The 16,358-nt window shown below is 42.7% G+C and overlaps 1 protein-coding gene across 5 annotated transcripts in view; it reads right to left on the reverse strand.

The window, feature by feature from the left end:
• The window catches only part of LOC141107976 (SLAIN motif-containing protein-like), a 58,370-nt gene that overhangs the window by 28,553 nt on the left and 13,459 nt on the right, over window positions 1-16,358 (reverse strand). For 3 of the 5 annotated variants that reach the window (XM_073599092.1, XM_073599093.1, XM_073599088.1), the window contains exons 2-3: window positions 8,715-9,354; window positions 1,273-1,412 (exon numbers count right to left, since the gene is read on the reverse strand). In XM_073599092.1, the coding sequence (XP_073455193.1) occupies window positions 1,273-1,412; window positions 8,715-9,319 (745 nt within the window). In that variant the 5' untranslated portion in view covers window positions 9,320-9,354. The remainder of the gene's footprint in view (window positions 1-1,272; window positions 1,413-8,714; window positions 9,355-16,358) is intronic. The other 2 variants (XM_073599089.1, XM_073599090.1) reach the window with 1 other exon arrangement.

Here is a 16,358-nt window from a genome sequence, read left to right on the forward strand (position 1 = left end):
TCTGTGCCCAATACACTTTCCAATTATTATCCAAATAACCTCTTTAGAGGTGTTCATTAAAGAGCACAATGAGAAAACCTTTAGAATTTACTTCAGCAAAGTTGTAAAATGGGATTCTGACTGCATGCCAAGAGTCACTTTGCACTTTCCTCCATCAGTCGTTTTATATGACTGATTATAAGAGATTACAGAAATGAAGCTGGCATGGTGTAGAGCAATCGTTTCTAATACACTTCACTTCCTGTAACGTAAACCATACAGGAAGTTCCATTTGACTCTGCACTTCACTCATCATGAGAAATTAGACTGCACAGCAAAGCCACATAGATGTCCATACATGGGAACCTGTACCTGGTATTGGAGGCATATAGACATAATAACTTACTAAATCAAGTAAATATTGACTTCAATTATCCAACCATATGAAACACTAATTCCTCTTTATGTATTTCATCTGCACATGAATGGATATTCAAAGTAAACAGAATTTCCTTCTCACATGACTGGATGATTGAAATGAACTTAAAGCGGAGTTAAAGCGGAACTTACAGTGGAGTTCCGCTAAAAAAAAATAAAAGTCAGCAGCTACAAATACTGCAGCTGCTGACTTTTAATAATTGGACACTTACCTGTCCCAGGGTCCAGTGATGCGAGGGATCGAAGCCCCGCTCGTATCCCCCTTCGCTCAGCGGCACGGGCATTGTAACTGTGGGCGCCCGGCTGTGGCTTCACAGGCGGGCACCCACTGCGCATGCGAGAGCGGCGCCGCACGCGCCGTACTTGGCCATGCAATCATCTGGGACCTGGCACATGTCCCAGATGATTGACAAGAGGGAGGGGACAGAGCTTATCTCCCTTCCTCCGCCGAGGGAAGTAACGTCAAGAGCCCAGGCGCTGAAGGAGGCAGACTACGAGAGACCCCCTAGCAACAGGCATTTAAAGGTGAGTAAGAAAAAAAATTTTCTCCAAATGTATTTTTTTTTATATGCACATAAATGAATTTTTTTTTTTTTTTTTTGGGTGGAACTAAACTAAGTAAAATCGGCTTCAATACATACACTGTAAAATCATTTGGTAAAAGGTTTGAACTATGAACCAATTCCCATCCACTCTGTATGTGCTTACTCCATCAGTACAGTTCAACAGAAGAACAGCTGCACACATTTTCCAGCATGCTGAGAAATTTTACATTTCTGTGCCAAAACAATCCATTAGCTTGTGTAAAACAGAACAATGAGAGCATATAGCTAGAAATGTGATCTTGTTACTTACCTTGATCGAGCTTGCCAATTAATGTCCGACAAGCAGCCTCCGTCTCTGGACTGTGGTGATCCAGCACCTGCCGGCACCATTGTAAGGGAGAATCGGCTTTCTGCTCTGCCACGGCTTGCTTCTTTGGAGAGACATAAAGCCTTGAAACAAAGAAAACAAGACAGGAAATATAGTAAATGTAACGTCCTTTACACCATCACAAAGATGCATGCTGGGTAACCTGTGCCCTTTCAGTTCTGGATATTCCCAGATCACTGAGGGGCCACATGAGGACCACAGCATGTAAAGCATAGGGAAAACTCATTTTAGAGCAAAAGCTTAAATATTTCTAGAAAGAGTTACCCAAAGCCACTGCCCCACCGAAAAATAGTTGTAAGCAATGTCAGTGTAAAGCTGGATACACACCATACAACTTTTGTTGTTCAATTTCCTTTAGATTTACCTTCAACTACGTGGTACAAGGGCCTGCCTGATTGCATACAAATTGAAAAAATATAGGTTTGACTTCCATATTATATGGTTTTAGTAAATCTAAAGGAAAAAAAAAAATCTAAAGAAAATTGTATAGTGTGTATCCAGCTTTAAACTGATAGCATTTCTAGACCTATAGACATTAGGTAGGCTAACCAAGATAGGAGTCAGCAATGCAAGAATCCATTTACACCCATTTAAATGAAGCGTGAAATGTACACCTGACCCACTTTTTGCTTAACACAGCACCTGTGTATTCAGATCTGTGTATTATGGTGCGTTAACCCCTTCGTGCCCAGCCCGCTTTTAACAAGGTCTGTACACCTGGAGGGCAGGAAGGATCGGCTATCATGTGACCACTGTGACTGGCTGTTATATGATCGGAAGCCAGTCCTGCCAGCTACAGACTGCTAGTGGGGACCGAGCTTTCTTTGACAACTCGGCCTCGCAGTGAAGTCGCCCAAATGACACACATGTTTACGTGGGCAGCATCAGGGTCAGGAGCAACATTTAACTTTGCTGACGTGTAGAAAGCAATTTAGAAATGAATGGGATCCTCCTTAAAATGCATAATTTACATTATTAAAAACACACATTAATGTGCAGGCATAGGTGTGGAGCCAGCCCAACAGGTAGATTTGTTTGTTACCCAACATAGATAATGAGTTGTCAAATTATTTGCTCTAATAACCTGTTATATCCTCTTTTAGTAATATTGAGAACCAGTTTTACAATGTGCTCTGCAGAATATTTTACAGTGTGTGATGTGACAAGTGACAACTATATTTTTTTTTTTAATTTAGCACTAGGAATGGTCATGCTACACAATATTACAATTGAGCAATAAGAAAATCAAACCACTCAAAGCAAAACTAAGAACCAAAACATAGTTTTATCAAGCAACAGTCAGATATTAAACATTAGAACAACCCTCAACATAAATGTAGGTCAAGAGATTTCTCCCCCTTCATACTGCACAGCATACTTTAAATATTTCAAGGCTGAAAATTGTTTCTGCGTAAATGGAAGCAGTTTCAGCAACCACAACTGAGCACTGGCTACAGCATCAGAAAGGGATAAATTCATGTGCCTAGTTTTACCACTCATGCCAAAAAATAAATAAAAATTGGATTTTTGTACCCACCATAAAATCCTTCTCTTTGTTCGTTGAAGGACACAGCCAGATCTTGAGGAATGGTTTTAATTACACCACCTGCAGGAGCAGGATGCAGGGTGCAACACGAAAGAAGACCCCCTATTGGCGGCCAAAACCTCTCATTTCAAACATACAGCTTAGTAGCAATCAAGACAGGATGGGTTCAGTGTCCTCCAGGCCCAGCTCACACTGCCAGGACTTGGATGCCAGCACAACTTTGGCAGGTCTTAACAGAAACCAATGCAAGTCATGCCGAAGTCGGACCAAAAGTAGAGCAGGAACCTTTTTCTAAGTGGGAGCGACTCAAGTTGCTCCTATTTGAACAGTTGCGTTGCACTTAATGGTGTGCTGCACAAAATCGAAACGCATGTCACACCAGTGTGCAACAGGCCTCAATGAACACAGAATAGAGGATATTAAATCACAAAAATCCAATTTTTTCTTTCAATCATTGAAGAACACAGATCTTTACGGATGGGATGTCCCAAAGACAAAAGGGTGGGTTCAGAACCAGCGAACCAAACAGAACAAGAAACCACACCCCTGCAGAACTCAAGTTGCTGCCTGAAAAACTTTCCAACCGGAACTGGCATCATCAGAGGCATCCATGTCAACCTTGTAAATTTTGGTAAAAGCGTGCACAGACAAGGTAGCCCCTTGCAAACTACAACAACAGAAGCAGAATGATGAAAAGCCCAGGACATGCTCAGAACTCTGGTAGAATGAGCAGTTATGGGAAATGGAGGTTCCTGGCCCAAAAAAGCATAGGCTTGAGCCACTGTCTGGTGAATCCATCTGATCATAGTGGATGACAATGCTGCCCAGCCTTTGTCTAAACCGACTTCAATCCTAGGTCCCATCTCCTAAATCCTAGGCAATAGAAAACCAAAAAAACGAGCTGTGTGTTGCAGATAGGGGGTTTGAGCAAAAGCCGCCCTAAAGCGTTTGCTTTTTTGTTGCACATGGCTAACTGTTCCTGCAGGTGGCGTAATCAAAACCCATCCATCAAGATCTGAAGATCCGGATGTGCCCCTCAATAAATATATATAAAAATGGATCACTATACTCAAAAAACAAGTATTTTTAATTTGCCAGTTTCCACCACAGAAATGCAAGTCTGAATGCGTTTCTGCAATGTATTTTTTCCCCACGCTTTTTCCAAAAAATATTCCTGTTTTTTTTTTTTTTGTTTTTTGATGTAATGCATTTGGTTTTGTTCTGGTGCATCTTCAGTAAAGTTCTGTGCAGAAAAAAAAATGCAGCAGGTTTTACTTTTTTTTTTTGCAGGGGAACTCATCGCACTAGTGTAAACTAGGCCATGGGAACCCATATAATCAACTGTCCATGTGTTTTTGATGCAGAAAAAAAATGCAGTGGATTGCACCTGGTGTGAACCAGCCTAAGGCTGGGCTTCCACTATAACAACGTCAGACATCGATCACATGTGATTCGCACCGCATTGCTGTGCAGATCACATGCAATGACTGTGTGATGAAAATTCAGCCAGCCATACAGATTGTATGGCTGATTTTGCATCGCATTCGGACCAAAATGGTGCAGGACCCTTTTTTCGGTCCTCACTGCAATTGGATCACATGGGTGTTCACACACGTTCACACCCATGCGATCTGATTCCTGCACCATTTGACAGTTCATACTGCGATCTGCAAACTGATCTGGGGGGTGTCATTAACTTTGTATTGACTCCCGCAGTCATGTGCAAAGGGCAGTGTGAACTGCCTGCCAGAGACCTGCGAAGAGGAAACCCGCACTGCTATCATGCTGGTTCGTGCATTGCAATAGTGTGAACCCCAGTCTTAGGGTAAACTCAGGTGGGTTAAACTGCTCCACTTTCTCAGGGCTGACAATTATGAACTTCCCCTGCACCCAAGTTGCCACCTCCGTCCAGCTGCAGCTGCCATTGTAAGTCTGTCCCACCCTCTTTGCTGGATTTCTGATTTATGGGAACACAGGAGAAGACTTAGTCCTTCATGAAGAATAGGATAAGGACAGAGCCTGGCATTCTGAAGGAAGATTTCACCTGAGAGACATACTAAGCCAAAAAGGGTGAAGCAGGCCAACATCCAAGTCTGACACATGGCCACCGTTTATCGGGATTATCCAATAAATGGCTTAGCAATTTACTAGAGACTAGCGAAATCACTGCAACATGAGGTCTATACAATACTTTCCATTGTGGTGAGCCTCTCATAGTACATAAGCCTGAGGATCAGCTTAATGGGAATAATCCTAATGATATAAGGGAATGCCCTCCAGGTCTGAGCAGTGAATTGACCCAGTGCAATTTCCAGCTTTCCACCGTGGCTCTGTATGAGGTAGACATACACATTTATATCTCCTATACAGAGATTTTGTTTAAAAAGAAATAAATCCATAAACAACTATCAGATAATTACATCTCCAAAGCGACACTAAACTTATTCTCAAAACATAATCCACACACATACACTACTCAGAGGCCCTGTAATCTATTTTTCATAAAATTCCCACTGTGTTTTCAGTCTCCTTGCAACATCCTTCATGATCTCCCAAACCTCTCCTTTTCCTCTCATTTACATTCATTTAGAATTAGCTTCACACTACAAATCCCATGGTCCATCTCATGAGTGTGCAAAAGGTGACTACATACCTACATATGGGGGGGGGCATGGAGAACAAATGTGGACACCCTCTAACAGAATGTTAGATCATAGCAGGAAAAAAAAAAAAAGAATTTGGAGATTTGGAAGAGGACAAGAGCAACAGAAGGAACTTTGAGTTGATAATACATACCTGAATAAAATAATTTTATATCACAATCAGACATCTCTCATGATTGATCAGGTCAGGAGTTTATTAGGTTATCTGCAGAGTGAAATTTTAGTGCTTTCTTCCAGCAAGGGTAACAAATAACCAGTGATAGAGTTTAAAAGCTTAAGCCTTGTACAGACAATGAGAATATCAGGCGAATAATCATCCGTTTTTTTGTTTTTGTTTTTTTTTTTGCATTTTAGTCTCATTTTGATAATGAAGAGGTCACTAAAGTTAAAAAAATTCTCGTACGACAGAATACAATTTCTGAAGTGTTGTGTTGTATTGTATTGTAATGTAATGTAGTCTCTCATTTTCAAGTATGTGTGGTCTTGGTCTTCTGATTTTTTTTAGCATCAATACTGTACTTCTTAAAGGGGTTGTAATCCCTCAAGGTTTTACCATCGGTATTCAGCCACTAGCAGGGCACTTTTAACTCCCGCTAGGTTAAAAACCACCGTAAAGCGCCTATGCAGACGTGCTTTGCCGGCGGTATAGCCACGCTGTCCTATTGATGTTAATGAGCAGGAGCGGTGTATACTCCGCTCCTTCACTGCTCCGAAGATGCTGCTAGCAGCAGCTGTTTCGGGTCGGTTTGCAGACGCTATTATTAGCGCAATAGCGCCTGCAAACCGCCCCAGTGTGAAAGGGCCCTAAGGTGAAAAACCTCCTGTCATGCAGCAGCACCCCCGAGCCCCACTTTCTTACCTGAGCCCCGTAATTCCCACGAAGGAAACAAGCACACCAGCTCCGGCCGGTGTCTCGTGTCCCGATTGGATAGATTGATAGCAGCACAGCCATTGGCTCCCACTGCTGTCAATCAAATCCAATGACACAGGCTCCGGGGGGCGGGGCCGAGTCCTGCTGTCTGTCAACAGATGCAGCAGCAGGACTCGGAAGCACGCCCGCATGGGTGTCCCGAAGGAGAGCACTTCTCAGACGGGGCACTCGAGAAGAGGAGCCATCAGCGCCGCTGGGGAACCCCAGAAGAGGAGGATCAGGGCCACTCTGTGCAAAACCAACTGCACAGAGGTGGCAAGTATGATTTTTTTTTTAAATAACATACATAACGAAGGTGTAGTAACCCTTTAAATGAAAATCATTTGTTCCAGTATCGTACATGACAAAAAATGTTGTGTTTGCTCCTTCAGATAATTTTGGATGAACTATCCCGATTGCCTCTCGAAAGATGTATACCAACGATCAGATGATCGCACGATCGCTTCAAAACTAATATGTTTCATCTTATTTTCTCATTGTGTGCACTAGGCATTAGTCGCCACGTGTGCTGTATTTACAGTATCCTTCACCTGTGCTTGGCCCACCCTCTACATCCACTCACAACAATCTCCCAATGAGGCGACGAGCCATTTGCATGCAAGCCAATATAAAAAGTGACAACAGGTTAAGAAAATGGGCAAGCCATTTGGCCCAATGAACACAGTTGGATCCGGCAGCTGGGGGAGGTACTTAGACATCAGCAATCCCCAGCCAATTGCTCCCTTTAAAGCTCAGAGGATCAAGTTGGCTACAGAAAAAAAAAATAATCTTCATCTCATTTTGATTAAACGATAAAGATTTACAGGCAGTCCCTGGGTTACCAACTGTAGGTTTGCTCTCAAGTTGCATTTGTATGCAAGTTTAAACACGTACATTTTTTTAAAGTGCAACTACAGCCAAAAAAATATTTTTAATGTTTTGGATAGCATAGTGAAGGGCTAACATGCCATGCAGTGATGTGGAATTGCCAACAGGTCTACTTGACAGTAGGTGCCGGCATGCGGCAAGTAGCAAGGTAGTCGCCCGGTGGTTTCCGGGACCAGCGTGACATCATGCTGCCTCCATTCTCCGTTACGAGTTGTATGTTTGCAACTCAGGGACTGCCTGTATGTCAGTAGCCATTCCCTGATGCCCCAGGATGATTGGGGGGGGGGGGGGGGGGAGACCTACTTACCTGGATACGTTATCCCATCTGATTGCCATTGCTGGTGCCTGCAGCTTTCCCCCTCCAATCTCCACCGGCACATCCAATCCATACAACAGCCATTGGTAATAATGATAGACAGCTAGATCCAACACAGGGTCTCCAACACAGGGTCTGTAAGTAGCTTTTACATTTCTAGTATATGGGAGAGATCTCCATCTTCAACTGGCACTGTGAGTTGCTTATTGTAATCTACCTACATGACCATCAGGTGCTCAAGAAAACTGCTAGAGAACATCAAGTTGAGAAAAACTACCAAGAACCCTGTCTGGTGAAAATCAGTTTATGAGGTTCCCAAAATACTTGCTGTGTGCAGTCTCGTCTCTAGGCGTGTAATACCCAAGCAGATCTGTACTCCGCAAAAAAAAAAATAAAATAAAAACACACCCCACCTGCAGAGCTTCCACAATATACAGGTTCCCCATTATGCTCCCTGTAAACTGTGCCCTCAAGTAACATACTCCAATACTCTCTAGGGCTCAGTTTACATAACCTTTGCTCTCTGAAGAGTGATCTGCAGCGGACTGATTTTCAGAAAGCGTTTAACAGGCAGGGAGGATCAAAAAAAGTCACCCCCTCGCTGCCAGTTTTGAACCCCAAAAGCTTGCACCACATTGTACATTGCATGAAGAAGTTATAGCCCAGCCACTTTAACTTGAATGGGTCATGGTCACCTGGTAGTACTGCCTGGCAAACAGACAACACAACAGGAGGTATAATTCTTGCCGCAGCGCATAGCGACAACTGTTCAACCCTGTCCAGCTGTTTTTGAAGCGTAACCACTCAACCGCCTATTTTTACTGACCCCCCTTACCCCACACCAACTCCAAGTGTAAACTTTAGGGTGTCAGGTCCTAGACTGTATCAGCGGCCAGAAAAAAAATAGATAAAAAAATGTTACTGGTTGCACTTGTTGGTTTCAATAATCCCTCTTAAAAACAAAAAAGTTCTTACAGTAGCACGTTCCTGAACGAACACTCATTTTAAATGAAAGGCATTCAGTTTTAAAGTCACACTTACCAGCAGTCTTCCTCGTCATCGCTGCACGAGTCCAGCTCCAGAACATCAACCTCATCAAGGGCCGTCTCATCCAGAAGATCCCCAGAATCCCCGCTGGAGCCCCGTTCAGACATACTGCCAGATGTATCCTCCTGCTCCGTTCTGCTTCTGACATCCAGGCTAAAGATAGAGCTATCGTCCATATCACAGTGATTCCCTCCCTTATTGGCAAGCCTAGAGTCGGCACACACCTTGTCATACTGCACTTGTGAGTCCATCCTTATACGAGGGATGTTTTCCTTTTCTAAGTGACTTGGATCCAGTTTGGAATGAAGGTTGGGGATGATCTCCAGGTCTCCCATGTCAGGCTGAATGTTCATGCTGTTCATGACTCCGGTACAGTGAATGGTAGAGAGATGATTATCAACACCGCTGTCATTGCTGCTCTGTGGAGTCTTCTTTACTCTCAGCTGCTGGTTCTGAATTTCCAGCCTTCTGACCAGTTCCTGAAGCTTGCGGACTTCCTTCAGGTCAGGGTTGTAGTCTGATTCAGCTTCCGTATCCATACTGCTGTTGGCCACTATCATATGATCATGCTGAATGACAGGATTTTCAGGGACCACCATTGTCAAATGGTCACTGCAAGACAAGACGGGACAGCCTTTAAAAAAAAAAAAATGGTATGCATCTTATAAACTGATTATTAAAATACATATCACAATGGAAAGCTGAACACTCTGCAGTCCAATTATTACAATTTTAAGTAGAACTAAAACAGTAAAAACTTTTTTTTTTTAGTTTTGGATCAGAACCCACCAGTTTTTATTGCAGTTTGTTTCCACATTAGGGAGATTCACCCCCTCTATTTGTCCTGTTTACCATCATCATTGAAAGTCACAGTAAAAGAATCCCAAATTTTGGGCTGTCCCTAGAAAAGCAATAGAGGGGGAGTCTTTCAATGGGGACACTAGTTCTGGTGACCTGGGGTCCCCAAGAGATTCCCTTAATTTTCAGGAATTTCCTCCCACTTCCTGTTTTGGCTATGGGACAGGAAATGAAGGTAAATTTCCCCAGTGGGACAAAGATGGCAAAAGTAAACATTACAGAGGTTATAACCTTCCCTTACTCTATCCAAAATGAAAAAATACATTTTTTGCCTATAGTTCTATTTAAACTCAAAATCTGCTTGGAAGTAAAATGGAAAGAGGACTAGTGTCAGTATGTACAGATAAAGGGGTTGTGCAAAATCTGGTGCAGTTGTGCATGGTAGCCAACTTCAGTATTTTTTCAATTAAGCTTAGACAAAAAATAAAACCTGGAAGCTGATTGGTTTCTATGAACAGCTGCACCAGATTTTGCACTTCTCCAGTTTTAGTAAATCAACCCCAAGCCTCAAAATGACAGAACTCTAAAACCCACACACTACACATATACATCCATGGGCGGTAGAGAGGCATGGAGTGCTGAACCTACCTGTGCTCATTACTGATCAACGTGGAAAAAAAAAAAAAATACATAAAAATACAAATAAATGCAGCCACCACATCCAAGGATTGGTAAGCTTCAATACATTACATTTTTGTTCTTGAGTTAAGATGTGCTTTCATTTTACTCATCACCTAGACCCGGAGTTTCTCTTTAATAACGTTATCAGCCGAGTTGTGCAGAGCAGACAAGTTGATCCAGCCAAGAATCCATCTAGTTATTGTTTCCTATTGTTTGCAAAGGGCCAGGGTGTGTGCGGAACTGCCTCTGGCCAGCATGGAAACACACGCCTTGTGCACAATATAAACACCCATATAATAAACACATGGAAAAAGTAAAAGTAAACTGCTGAACAAAACAAGTACATCTCATTACCATCTTCTATCTAGAGACACTGCAGGGATGAAAACCTTCCCAACGTCAGAAAACAAAATATATAGAAGGGTTTTTTTTTCCACAAACAGGAAATCATTCTTCTTCCTTGCAGTAGTTACCATCTGTTTGCTAAAGACTTGTTACATCAATATACATCAACCAGATACCGCGTAAAGTAGGTCACAGAAATGTTATGGCTATCAAATATTTAGCTGTGAAAAAATAATTTTTCCACGCAACCCCGACAGACGCACATCTACCCGCACACCAAAATATTGTCCTGGTCATTGGAAGAACAAGTCACCAGTCAAACTTTTCAAACCAAGTCAACGGACCATTCCTAGAAACAGAACATCCCATAATGATAGGAGACCCGATCTCTAAACCTGTGTCTTTAGAATGAGGCCCATTGTAATGAACACCGTTCCCTGCCAAATACTCCAATGTATTCACTGAGCAGACAACCCCCCTGTGCCAAAACTACCCGAGAACCACCATGACTGACCAGGAAAATCCAAAACTAGTCACATTATTATCTGTCACCACCGACTGAAAGTGTAAAAAGGTTGCCAAGACAAATTTCAACAGTATTGTAAATCTTTATTAAAAATCCTTACATAACACACACACACACACACCCCCCTCAACCATTTGCCGACCACATCACAAGGATGCTCTTCTGTGCCAGATCATGTACCTAGTATGTGATCAGGCACTTCTGGGTAGGGGCTGCACACGCATAGCACTTCTGCTGTGATTTGCCAAAGCAAACGCCGGTAAACGGGTACCAGCAAATGGATGTCCGCCGGCACCCACCGATCGTTGGGAAAGCACACAGAACGGAGCGATGCCTATGTAAGCAAGACAGAGCTTCATTCTGACAGGGGGGGCTCCCAAACCACCCCAAAGATGCTGCTTGCAGGACTTTTCCCCAACGTCCCGCAAGCTCACTGCCCCAGTGTGAAAGCACTCAGGCTTTCACAATCAGATGGGAGGCAGTTTTCAGGCCCTATTTCTAGCGCTAAAACGCCTGAAAACTGCCTCAGTGTGAAGGGGGTCTTCGTATCAGAAAATACGCCGCAATATCACAATCCCGCTATTAGTCGCATTACTAGTATAAAAATAAAAATCCCAGTATATCCCATAGTTTGTAGACACTGTGGGGTTGATTTACTAAAGCTGGATTCACATCTATGCAGTTTTATGCTGTTTGCATTTTGCAGATTTGCACTACAGTCCATCTAACATGGTTTCCTATAGAACACATTCTGTAGTGCAAATCTATAAAATGCAAAAAGCATTAAAAATGCATAGGTGTGAATCCAGCTTAAAGGCAAATTCACTTTGCACTACAAGTGCACTTGGAAGTGAAGTCGCTTTAAAATGGAGGGGAAGATCTGAAATGAGGGGAAGCTCTGCAGATTTTATTATCCAATCATGCACAAGCAAAAATGCTGTTTTTTTTCCTTGCATGTCCCCCTCCGATCTACAGTGATTGCACTTCCAATGCACTTGTAGTGCAAAGTAGATTTGCCTTTACTAAATAAACCCCTATAAGTTTTGCGCAACCAAGCATAATACGCTTGGGTTTTTTTTTTTACCAAAAATATGTGGCAGAATACATATTGGCCTAAATTTATGAAGGCATTTGATTTTTTTTTTTTTAATTGGATACGTTTTATAACAAACGGTAAAATTTTTTTTTTGTTTTGTTAAATTGATGGGTTTTTTTGTTTATAGCACCAAAAGAAAGCTCTATTTGTGTGAATAAAATGACATTTTATTTGGGTACAGTGTTGCATGACCGCACAATTGTCTGTTAAAAGCAACGCAGTGCCGTATTGCAAAAAATTGCCTGGTCATGAAGGGGGGGTAAATCTTCCAGAGGTCAAGTGGTAATAAAAACATTTACATATATACACAAAATAAAATTAATTTTATTTTAAATATATATTATATTCTTAGCAAATTCAATGGGAAGTGAAAGGACAGAAATTAAAGTGGCACACCCAGAGACTGACAGATCGTGACTATAAAGACCTGACATTTCTCCACGCCTTTGTCCAGGCCACCCGCCACCACCTGTCCTTCAACAGTATTGTAGTATCCACAAGAGCCATTGGTTGGGGACATCTGCCCCAGAGCAAGAAAAACAAAAAGGTTCCTGCTCTATACACGATCTGCCAAAAAACATTGCAGCTATGTACACTGAGCCCCACTTTACATATATGCGGTGCAGGAAACGCAGAGAATCCTGAGCGTTTACCACACCACAATGAAATCACATTCAGTTCATGCAATCCGCCTCTGGTGTCAGTGTTAAATTAATGACACCCCAAAACAGGTCACAAACCGCAGTGCGACTGCAATAAAATGGGTGTGAACACCCATGCGATCAGATTCCGGTGCGGCAAAAAAAAAAAAGTTGAGGCGCAAACTTAGCCCATACAAAATGAATGGGCTTAAATCGCACTGCAAAGAATCGCATATAATTTAATAGCAATGTGGTGATTCTAATCCTATCCAAAATCACATGCTGTGTCCTGCACAAATGTGAACCCAGGCTAATGCCTCATGCACATTGAGCGTTTGCTCCTCTAAACGCCATTTGTCCTGGCAGGAGAACTGCTACTTAAAAATACAGTAAAAGCTGCCTTTTGCACATGTTTTTATGTACAATCACACATTTGTCATTACTGTATTCTATTGACTAGAATAATAATTTATTCTGGCTATTAGAATACATTAACACACACTTGCGCACAGATTTCCTGTCTAAATGCTCATCTCCTGACTACTCTAGTGATTTTTTTTTCAGCTTGTAAATGCTCCTCTTCTAAACAGCCTAATGCCCTGTATACACGGTCGGATTTTCCGACGGAAAATGTTCGATGGGAGCTTGTTGTCGGAAATTCCGACCGTGTGTAGACTCCATCGGACAGTTTCTATCGCAGTTTCTGTGGCACAAAATTTGAGATCTGGTTCTCAAATTTTCCAACAACAAAATCCGTTTGCGTAAATTCCGATCGTGTGTACAAAATTCCGACGCACAAAGTGTCACGCATGCTTGGAATCAAGCAGAAGAGCCGTACTGGCTATTGAACTTAATTTTTCTCGGCTCGTCGTACATGTTGTGCGTCACCGCGTTCTTGATGTTCGGAATTTCCGACCAACTTTGTGTGCAAGACAAGTTTGAGCCAACATCCTTCGGAAAAAAAATCCATGGATTTTGTTGTCGGAATGTCCAATCGTGTGTACAAGGCATTAGTGTGGCCCAGTGCGCATGAGGCCTAATGAAGAGCAAGCTCTTAAAAAAAAAAAAAAAAAAACTCTCCCCCCCCATTTTGAACAGAATAAAGGTTTTGGTTTTGTTTTTTTTGCCACCTGTGCCCCAGTGGGGAGATTTTCCTTCACTTTCTGTCCAATAGCCAAAACAAGAAGTGAGAAGAAACCCCCTTAAAGTGAGGGAATTCCTGGTTGTCACCAGAACTAGGATCCCCATTGGAAGATTTCCCATTTATTCCTGTTCTGGGGACAACCCAAAATTTGGGATTTTTTCTCCCTCTAATTCAGTGATAAAAGTAACCTGGACAAATAGAGGGTGAATCTCCCCAACAGACAGCAATAAAAGTCTGACAGGCGTTCTAAAGCCTCTTTGTGCTATATAAAAAAAAATGCATCTCTCTAGCACTACTTTTAACCTGAACCAAATCGCATGGTACTGGACCATTTGAGTTTTGGTGCCTACAAACACGTTGCGTTTTTGACTTTGCGTTTGGGGTGCTGTTAACAATACATTGGCACCCATAGGCAGATCGCAAGGGCAGTGCGTTCAAATGTGGTGCAGGAAAGAGCATGGAATGCGCCTTTCCCACAACAGGTTCTGGTGTGAACTGGTCCTTAAAGTGGACCTGCAGTCCTGGTGACCAGTCCTTCCAAAGTTCAGTTGCTCTTTAACCACTTAAGGACCAGAAGATTTTCCCCCTTAATAACCAGGCCATTTTTTGAGATATGGCACTGCATTGCTTTAACTGACAATTGCTTGGTCGTGCGGTGCTGTTTCCAAACAAAATTGACATCCTTTATTTCCCCACACACAATAGAGCTTTCTTTGGTGGTATTTGATCACCTCTGCGTTTTTGTTTTTCTTGCGCTATAAAAAAAAAAAAAAAAAAAAAAAAAGATTTCTTCATCAGTTTAGGCCAATATGTATTCTTTTACATATTTTTGGCACAAAATGAAACCACAATAAGCGTATATTGTATTGTTTGCGCAAAAGTTATAGCATCTACAAAATAGGGAATAGATTCATAGCATTTTTAATTATTTGTTTTTTACTAGTAATGGCAGTGATTAGCGATTTTTATCAGGACTGCGACATTGCAGTGGGCAGATTCGACACTTTTTTTGGGACCATTGACATTTATACAGCGATCAGAGCTAAAAATAGCCACTGATTACTGTATAAAGGTCACTGGCAAGGAAGGGGTTAACACTAGGGGGCGATCAAAGGGTTAAGTGTGTTCCCTGGGAGGTGTTGCTAACTGTATGGGGGCTGGACTGACTGGAGGAGGAGAGAGATCACTGTTCCTAATCACTAGGAGCAGACAATCGGTCTCTCCTCCCCTGACAGAACAGGGATCTGTTTGTTTACACTGACAGATCCCCGTTCTGCCTGTCTCTGGAGCGATTGTGGGTTCGCCGCTGGACTCGCACGGGTTGGCTCCCCCGCTCGTGAATGGGCGCGCCCACACATCTCTGTGTACGCGCTTGATGTACAATGACGGCGATTCCCGCAGGGGAGCCAACCTGCTGCAGTACAACTGCGGCTGGCAGTCTAACTAGTTAAAGAAAACCTGAACACAGTGCCCCCCCTCGGCCTCAAAAACCATGCCAGTGGTGTAAATACTGTAAGGCCTCTTTCTCACGGGGCGGATCAGTGATGATCCGCCCCGTGAACATCCGCTGGCTCAGCGGGGATCGCTCCGCCGATCCCCGCTGAGCAGGAAGATGACAGGTGCATCGCTGCACACTGTGCAGCGATGCACCTGTCAGAGCGCCGCTCTCCCCTATGGGGGATCGGATGACGATGGACCGTAGTGTCCATCGTCACCCGATCCGATCACGGATGGAAAAGTAGGTTTTTCCTCCGTTACACTTTTTGGATCGGAGCGGGGTCGGATGTCAGCGGACATGTCACCGCTGACATCCGACGCTCCATAGGGATGAATGTATGTCCGTTTTTCATCCGAAAACGGAAGGATGAAAAACGGACATACGGATCGTCCATGTGAAAGAGGCCTTAGGAGGAACGGCAAACGAGGAGGTACAACCAAGAAGGGGGAGAGGAGATGTGTACAGACGGTGCAATCTCATGCAACCAATGAACGATTTCCCGTGGGACACTTATTTATTGGGTGTAGAAGAAACTGTACAATTGTGTATATAGAGACTGGCTCATTTCTCTCTATACACCAATCTTTGTTAACCCCCCATAGAGAGGCAGCTGGAGGGCTTATTAATTTCATTACCACTTCTCTCTTTCTTACACCTGCCATTTGTCCACATGTTATATTACACCATGATGTTTTGAATGATTTTTTGAATCAATATTATGGAAACAGCTTGGTAATGGACATAAAAATTTACAAAACGAAGACAAATTCCTTTATTTTAAAGATGCAGACTGCTTTGCATATTATGCAAACAGAATACAAAGTAAAATAAAGTCCACCTGGGAAACAATATCCAGAAAGAGGAACCAGGACCTCCATGGTGTAATACAAAGCAAGATCTCACCATAAA

The sequence above is a fragment of the Aquarana catesbeiana genome, linkage group LG09 (assembly GCF_042186555.1).
Source record: "Aquarana catesbeiana isolate 2022-GZ linkage group LG09, ASM4218655v1, whole genome shotgun sequence".
In the NCBI taxonomy this organism is placed as follows: domain Eukaryota; kingdom Metazoa; phylum Chordata; class Amphibia; order Anura; family Ranidae; genus Aquarana; species Aquarana catesbeiana.